The sequence below is a fragment of the Ursus americanus genome, chromosome 12 (genome assembly GCF_024610735.1).
Source record: "Ursus americanus isolate L20-20 chromosome 12, mUrsAme1.1.p, whole genome shotgun sequence".
Taxonomy (NCBI): domain Eukaryota; kingdom Metazoa; phylum Chordata; class Mammalia; order Carnivora; family Ursidae; genus Ursus; species Ursus americanus.
This window is the reverse complement of record NC_142138.1, coordinates 37,003,212-37,012,100: the sequence shown is the minus strand read 5'-3', so window position 1 is coordinate 37,012,100 and position 8,889 is coordinate 37,003,212. Positions and strand designations below refer to the sequence as shown.

The 8,889-nt window shown below is 40.7% G+C and overlaps 2 protein-coding genes across 5 annotated transcripts in view; both read right to left on the bottom strand.

Annotated features, from left to right (window-relative positions):
- Positions 1-484: 484 nt before the first annotated feature.
- SAMD13 (sterile alpha motif domain containing 13) overlaps positions 485-8,889 on the bottom strand; it is a 39,361-nt gene continuing 30,956 nt past the window's right edge. For all 4 annotated transcript variants that reach the window (XM_045801915.2, XM_087866056.1, XM_087866055.1 and 1 more), the window contains one exon: positions 485-1,628. In XM_045801915.2, coding sequence (XP_045657871.1) covers positions 1,485-1,628 — 144 coding nt within the window. In that variant the 3' untranslated portion in view covers positions 485-1,484. The remainder of the gene's footprint in view (positions 1,629-8,889) is intronic.
- On the bottom strand, positions 3,957-6,857 carry LOC148109170 (dnaJ homolog subfamily B member 6-like). The gene has a single exon (XM_087866053.1). The coding sequence runs from the start codon at positions 6,464-6,466 to the stop codon at positions 5,822-5,824; it is 645 nt and encodes a 214-aa protein (XP_087722179.1). The 5' UTR covers positions 6,467-6,857; the 3' UTR covers positions 3,957-5,821.

Sequence of the window (8,889 nt, the reverse complement as noted above, 5' to 3'; positions counted from 1 at the left end):
AGACAGAAGAACTTTGGGGAGTCCATCAACTCTGCAAAGTTTTAGATGTGGGAATACAAGATTTTGCTTGGAGGGAAAGTACATAGCTTTCATCAAAATTTCCAGAAAATCATGACCCCCACTAGCCTACAGAAAGAAAAAGAAGAAGAAGAAGAAGAAGAAGAAGAAGAAGAAGAAGAAGAAGGGGAAGAAGAAGAAGGAGAGGAAGAAGAAGAAGAAGAAATAATCATTCTTTGGCTAAAATGACACCTAAACGTGGTTTTTGGATGGGGGCAAGAGAAGGAACAAGGCCTATTTGGAAAATGTAGTTTATAAAGAAACCCACAAATAGATCAAAATGTTTTATATTTCTAAAGGTTTTGTTTGTTTGTTTGTTTGCTTTTTTTAGGCTTAACTTTCTTTCCACAGTGTTGAGGAATGACCTCAATCCTTAATCCCAACTGAAGAGGCAACCAAACAGAAAAGATCAAACATACGCTGGCAATAAACTGAAGCAATGCTTTATTGCGACCACAAAGCACCAATTCAACAAGGCATTGACAGACAGAGATTTGAACAAATGTCTCTTTGAACAGAGATGTAGCAAGCTCACTTTCTTCAAGTTCTTAAAAACAAGTACTCAAACCAAGAATCAAACAAAGTATCAGAGCAATTAAAAAAATATTACACCATCATGAAGGAATATATATAAAAATATTCTGTACTAGTAACAAGGCTTTTTGATCTGTAACTCTTGGCAAATTCCTTCAGAAACAAATCAGTATAAATACAAACCATAAAGTGAAAAAATGCTTTCTTCTTCAGAGATAAAGAGCCAATTGGAAAGTAAATCTATGCAGAAAATACCATTACCCCCTGTGAAAGAAGCTGAATGTGGATGGAGATCCCCAAGACACACCAGAGTTTCTCTTTTCAGAGGTTGTGCTCCTGTCGGGGCCTTGACGCACGTTCCTCTCAAACATCGCAGTATTTCCCAGTGAAACCTTAATAAGGTCAAGTGGAGGACCCTCTATAAAGGAGGGTGTCGGCAATTCCATCCAAATAACACAAACTCTAAGGAGCAGAGGGATTCAAGGGAGACAGCAATCTCTCTCTCTTTTCTCCCCTTCCCCAAGCTTTCTTGTCTTTAATCTCCCTACATCTGTAAGCAGAGGGTCATTCCATTCCACCCTTTTTCAAGGATTTAGGGAAAGCAATCTGAACAAAACCCCTTTGGTGGGGAGGGGTGTCCAACTATGTTAAAGATTACTCTGTTCGACAAGCTCCACCAGGAAAACCATGCTGTCCACAAGTCATCCTTGCTCCTCCTGGCTGAGTTCAGGTCAGCTGATGGATTGCCTAGTCTATCCCATAGGATAACGTTTCATTTGACTGAAATTCTTTACATATACACATGTATGTATTCTGTTTACAAAGTTTCATCACATGAAACTAGATTATGTCATCATGTATTTTTTGAGGTCTAAGACCCCAATTTGACTGTACTATGAAGAATTGTTCTTTAGATGCTTTGTCTGCAGAGGTTTTACATGATACTCGTAGATTTTCAGGGCAGGCCCCAGTTTTAACTGAAGTCCCGTCAACACGTCATTTCTTGTCATCAATAGCAGGGATTTTCCATCAATTTCCTATAACGGAAGCCGAGGGTAAGACCAACATTAAGTCCAAAAGTGCAAGGATAATGAAGAACAAAAGAAGTTCAAAGGAAAATACATATTGATTGTCCTCAAGCTAAAAACATTACTTTTTCACTTGGGTTAAATGGAAAAAATGGACTCCTCTATTTTTATGTTCCATCTTCCACTTTTATTTTTGGATTAAATACAACCCATAGCTGATCCCGTTTTCAAGATCACATCCCTAAAGTCGCATCTTAAGAAAATGACAGGCAGGCTTGGCACATACCCCTGTAAGGATCAGAGGTATTGTTTCTGAAAGAAATAATGACACTTTTCATTTATAAAATGTATTGAAGTTTATGCAAAATTTCTGTGTACTTAATTCCTAAAACAACTCTATAAATTAGGACAGGCAGGGATTATCAGCTTAATTTTACAGGCAAACCAAGGACCAAGGCGAGAAGTTAATGTGCCTAAGATTAAGAAGTTAGGCAAGGGAAACAGGATTTGAATCATCTGCCTACAGCCAAAGCCGATGTTCTTTCCATAAGACCCTTCTGTCTCTCCTGACACTTGCAAGTAAACATGTGTGGTATAGGTGAACCAATGGGGTCACAGAATCCTAGGTTTTCTGGAATCTTGTCAATCACAACAATGGGCAGTGGAAAAATGATTCACTCTCTGTGAACTTCTTTCCTGTCCTTTCAAAGAAGAATCATCCTGCATCAACTCAAAAATCAACCTCTCATGTTGAGGGTCCCACCATACTTCCTCTCAGTGGATCGTCAAGATTCCAAATAAGGTAGTGAGCTGCAGGGCTCTGCCCCTCCTCTCTCAGAGTCTGCTTTCCACCCCCTTCACGTACCCAACCAGAGTGCCCTGGAGATCACAAAGCTTTGGGGGTGAAATATAAACAGGCTTTCCATGAAAGGGAGTGGATCCCAAATACAGAAAGTAGTTTGGAACTTCTGGAAAGGAATCACTGAGAAGGATGCTGAATACCACCTTCTTTTTGTTATTCTTTATTGTGGGGACAAATGAGCTGGCTTTTAGGGGGCCTGGGCTCAAGAGATGGACCAGCTCTGCATTTTCAGTAAGCCTCGACATGTCTGTACAGACACATGTACCCATCTCCCCCACTGGTGGACAGACAAAGGGATGGGGGTGTAACTGCAACTACACAAAACTGACTCTTTCCTACACTGACCCCAACAAGGCCATTCCTCCAAACTCCCTTGTGTTTTGCCAGGCTCTAAAGAAAATGGGCTTCGTATGTCTCAGTGTGTGGAGAAAAAGCACTGGGCTAGCGGGCTGAAGAAACACCCACTTTGTGACTTTAGGTAAATCCCTTCCTCCTCTGCCTCCTCGGTTGGTAATGTGGGGATTTGGGGGTTTCTGACAGGATTCCATAAGAGATTATTTTTGCAAATGCTTCCTGAGCTATGAGTTCTACAATCACTTGTCATCGTTCCTCAACAGGACCATGGTCCTCACGTCATTTGTCAACCACCTACCATGAACCAGAGCAGAAGGACAAGGAATTACTTCTAACTGCTCAATGGAGCTTCTGAACTCTGGAAAGCTGACAACTAGAAAAAAAAAGTCTCACATTAATTTGTGAGAGACAACGATTCAAAAACATGGCGTATAAAAAAGCAGTTAGTTGACAGGGCAAAAGTAGAAAATTATTTCAGGACATAGGATTTGACTTTCCAACCCTAAAATATTTTCTTCTCCTTTCACGGCTAGTAAGCCCAAAGACTGCCCGTCAGTAAAACCCGTAAGGATGAGAACTGGCAGAGGAGCTTGTGACATGCGGAAACCACGGTAGCAATTCTGAAGGCACTATGAGGTCACAGGAATCTGAATCATAGGTCCCTTCAAAGCTCACCGCCTAGCTTAGATTAACTGAGCTGAAGATGGACTCACTTGGAACGCTTTAGAAAACAGCAGAGCCCTTCCTGCTCTCCATCTTTCCTTTGTTGTTGTTTGCTCATACTTAACTTCTTACATATTTTAAAAGGGCATGAGGAAGAGATGACCCTGCTTTCATTTCTACACTACAAGAAAACTTCCTTGACTAACTGAAAGTGATTTTTTTTTTTAATCTTTGCTGGCAAAAAGTCCTTCTACAACTCAGCATTTCTGTCAAAAGCCAAGTATGTCTGAAAAATGCTGAAATTTGGATTTTATTTAAGACAAAATGGAAAATCAAGTTTCATGCTCCAATTTGATTTTCCTTTTGTTCAGTAGCCACACTGCAGTTCACCTCACACTAGGGTTGGTAAAAGAAAGCTCCATCTGGAAATCCTCATTTTAAAAATTGGAAATGAATATAACTCATACATACAACAGAACTTTCCTTTTTGGTCATGATTATAGCAGCTCAGATGAATGGCAGTGGAACACAACATGATGGAAATGAGAGCTTCCAGGTCAAGCAAACTGCAGTCTGAACCCTGTCTCCACAATTTATTGTGTGACCCTGTGTAAAGGACCAGACTTTCCTGAGCCTCGGTTTCCTCACTTGCAAAATGAAAATAAACCCCTGAAGGATTCCAGAGATTAGATACGATTCATTCACGTAAGGCACCTAGCACAGTGCCGGACAGACAGGAGGTTCTCAATGACTACTAAGCGGCAAGAACAGGATATGTTCCAATTCCAAATCCATCTACTGCTTCCTTTCTGGAAGTGTGCTCCCTGCCTGAATGCTACCCTTTGCCAGAGGGATGTAGGCGTATTCCTGTTCAAGTTCAGAAGACTCGGTGAGATTAAAAAAGCTCAAAGACTACATCAAAAATTTGTCTCATAAAAATTGCAAACACAGAAAAGTTCCTTGATTAAGGAAGCGAATCATTTGTTACATAACTTCTATAAAAGACTGAGATGCAAATGAAATCCAAATTTTGCCAGTCAGCATGGTGTACTAGAATGAGCATGAGATTGGAAACTGGAAGACAGAGTTTCTGATGCAGACTCCATCAGTAATTTTCCACAAGCAACCACTCCTCTGTACCCCAGTCTGTTTATTAGCATAAATAAAGGGGTTGGTGGGTGACCAAATCCAATTAAATAGATATTTAAAAATCCCATGATTTTGCATGTACATCATGATTAAAGCCAAAACAAAAAGATAGTTCACATCTTGGGATCCTGTTTACATCCCTGTGTTAAGGGATAATCATTTGTCAGTTTCAGTGAAACTTTGTACATGGCTTCTGTCTTTATGTAAGAGTAACCAAGTACCTGTTGGACAATAATATTGATGCAAAAAATCTTTGCCTACTTAATAAGTTCCAGCAAGTACTCATGCATGGAAGTAAGGTTTAGAGATGATAGGTGTAAATTTCCAATGAGAGCGAGACCCAAGATGTAAAAATAAATGAGAGGGATCCTTAGATGTTGTAGCTCAGTAGATAAGCATGTGTTTTATAGTAAGACATTATTTTATTGCTTATTAGGTGGGGCTTGGGCAAGTTACTTAATCTCCCTAAGCCTCATTTCCTTATCTATATGATGGAGGAAAAGTAGCTATTGTATTTCACTGCTGAAAGGATTACTGAGATAGCACATGTGAAGTAGAATGCCTGATAGCTATCAAGTACTCAATAAATGCTAGCTATTAAAAAATATATTAAAAAAATCTTAACCCATTTACTTTTCACTCTTTCTCTCTGCAAACGCTTATCTACACCTTGGTAGCTCTTTCAATCAAGGCTAATTGTGATATGGTCCATTGGAAATGTACGGGAAGAAAATGAGGGGGGAAGAGAGAAGAGACAGAGGTTAGGAAGAGAAAAAGAGTGGCCGTCAAGAAAGAGGAAACTGGTTAAAAGCAGGGAAGGACAGGGAAAAAGTCAAAGAGAAGTCCATGGGCTTTCTGATGGTAGGGTCCTACAACTAACCCAGAAGGCCGTATTTGTGGTGGTGTCTCTACTGTCCCAAACACGGTGCAGAGGAAAAGAAGGCTCAGTTAGAGTCAGAAGATGAGATGGAAGCCAAACTCTGCTGCTTCTTAGTTTCTTGTGTATCATCTGGTCCATTATTTCTTTCCTCTGTGAAGGGAGAGGTTTGAACTAAGCTGACTTCTGTCCATTCTAGTTCAACACACTCTCAGATTCCAATTTCATCTTTTATAAGCATGAGATTCACCAGCCTTATAGGAAAGTCTCCCTGTGAAAGAACAAAGCACAGACTCCTTACCGATGACGTGGAGGAATTTGACGAAGTAGGCTGTCTTTTTCCACTTCAGTCTTCCCTCTCACATTTTCTAGAACTTTCTTTGTAACAACTCTCTTGCCATTCACTATCTGGCTACAAGTGGTGACCAGTCTGAAGTTTCCCATTCCACTGCTTACAAAGGGTACAAATGTCCCAGAGGAAGGGGGACTTGCTCTGGAGCCCAAGGATACAAATGTGGAAAATCCTGTGTCCAATATGGGGATCACATCGAAGAAGGAGGAGCGAAATCTTGTGGCCTTACCCACACGATCAGTGGAAAAATAATCTCCTGAGAAGAGGTCTTTGTCTTCAAAGACATTTCGTGAGCCACAGTGTGGCCTCTCAAACCGTGGTTCCTCTTTCAAGCAGTTTTTGTCTCTGTAGCCACCTGTATTTTCAATTTTGATGTAGTTCTCTTTGGACTTGTCATAGTTGTTGCGTTTCTCAGCATCAGACAAGACCTCATAGGCTTCTGCTACTTGTTTGAATTTCTCTTCAGCTGCCTCCCTGTTTTCTGGGTTCTTGTCTGGATGTACCTGAAGAGCTAACTGGTGATAAGCCTTCTTAATATCAGAGGGGGATGCGTTTTGAGGCACCCCTAGTACTTTGTAGTAATTTGTCATGTTTCTTTAAAGGACCTTTCCTTACAAGACGCAGAGTTTGTTTTCAGAAGAACTTCCATATAATTTTGGAAAGTAGGATGGTAAGCTACTCCAGTCTACACCAAGACCCTTTGAATCTTCTCACATAGTTGTCAGAACAAACTCTTTTCTGGTGAGGAAATTCCTCTTTGATGTCCTCTACAATTCCCACGCCCCACCACGCCCCCCACAGCTCATATGGGGGGAGTGATTATGAGCTCAACATTATCAGCTCATGACTCTCAGCTGATGCTGTGCTTGCCTTGCATTCCTATTGGTGGAAAATCTGAGGTGGACAATACACATATTAGGAAAACTTCATCTAGTTAAAAAAACCAACACCGAGCAGCTTGTTTACAGAAAAAAAACATCTATGTGGCTCAAAAAGAAGTCTTTACCTCATTTGTGAAAGTAACAGTCAGAAGTAAAATGGGTCTTGCCCTGAAATCCGATACAAAATCCATTTTGGTTCATTGTGAGGGCTAATGCCTTCAGTGACTTAATGTGTGTCTCCCTGTTATGTAATATTGGCTGCTGGCACAAAGTGGGTGATAAAGGGGCTCTATTACCAAAAAAGTCTTGTACACATTTCTGATGAAGGAAAAAGAATGAAACTCACTTCATCAAATGAGGAAACTGGGTTACAGAGATGTCTGCATAGATTAAAAAAAAACCCCACCAGAATAGATACAAGGAACAGAATTAGAAGTAAAGGCTTCCCATGTATGGCCAGACAAGGCTTTTTCACTTCAGCTATCTTTATAAAGTTAGCCTTTTTGAAACTTATCTCTGGACTTAAGAACAAAACTAAGTAGCAGCATCACAACAGCAGATGCTTTAAAAAATGGCTTCGAGGCTCAAGTGTAGCAAGGGCTGCTGATTGCTCTTTTTTCCAGGACACATAACTACACATCTCTCAGACTTCCTTGCAGTTTGGTGTGGCCATGTGACCATGTTCTGGCCAATGACCTCTGAAGAGATGATGTGTACCTCTTTCTGTGTGCACCCAGCCCACAAAACCACCTACGTGTGCTCCTCCTTGCTCTTTATCTTTATGCCAACTAGATGTCAATACCTGGATGATCTTGATCTGACTGAAGATGACAGAGCCCCCATCACCCTGGGTTCCTGAATTACAGCGAAGGAGAACACTCCCAAGACCACCATAAACTATTTATATGAATAAGAAACAAACTTCTACTATAATTAAGCCATTATACATCTTTTCATCTACTTGTGACAACAGTTAGTCTACTCTAATACACCATTTCCACAACTTCACCTTCACTTCTAGAACCTTCAATAATGCCATCAACCAGCAGAGTCCTACCTCTGCAACACTTAAAGTCCAAAATCCTATCCGATCTCTCGCTTCTTCTCCTTACTCTCATTTCACATTTCACATTTCAATTCCACTTTCTCCAGGGTCATGGGTCGCCTTCAGACTCCTCGTTTGTATCAAGTTTGCACCCCTTGGTTGGCCCTGGGAACCATTCTTTCATATGCCCTCTCAAATTGCCCTCTTAGGCCATTAGTTATCCACTGTGCCCATGTCACAAACACCCCATCCAGAAGCAAAATAGCAATCCAGCTTCTCTGACTCCTGTGCCTGGTGCAGCTGAGGAAAACAAGCTGTGAAGATGAAACACTACACAGGAGCCGTGCGCCAGTCTCGGCTGGGTCAGGAAAATTCCTCAGTGGTTCTTCTATGTATCCTTGGTCAGCTTCCTCTCACATTCCCCTTGATGGCCACTCTTAACCTTCACTGCTCTCCTCTAATTCCTTATTAAACCTTTCCCCATTCTGTACACTCCAAGCACAGGAGCTTGCCTCTTGTTTAGCAAAGGAAATAGAGGCTGTCAGGAACTCCCTTAAGGTCCCTGGGGACAAGAGCAATCTTAGCTAGATCTGCACACATCCTCATCTTTGTCCCCAGGGCATAGGAAAGATAGAGGAAGATATCCCTGTCTTGCTCAGAATTAACCCCTTCATAGTTTTTTAAAACAGAAAAAATAAGAGTTGAGTATTTTATTGACGAAATTGAATGGACTGAATCGTATATATTATGACTGACATTACATTTTATTTTGGCAAAATATGTATAACATGAAGCAGGCCATTTCAATTAACTATTTTTAAGTGTAAAAGCTAGTGGCATTAATTGTATTCACAACATTGTGAAATCATTGCCACCATCTGTTTTTTAAACTTTTCCATCACCCCAAACAGAAACTCTATTAAGCAGTAACTTGCCTTCCCCCCAGCCCTTGATAACCTTTAATCTACTTTGTGTCTCTATGAAGTTGCCTATTTTAGATATTTCATATAAATGGAATCATACAATATTTAAGTGGTTTACTTCACTTAGTGTAGTGTTTTCAAGGTTCATCCATGGATCAGAACTC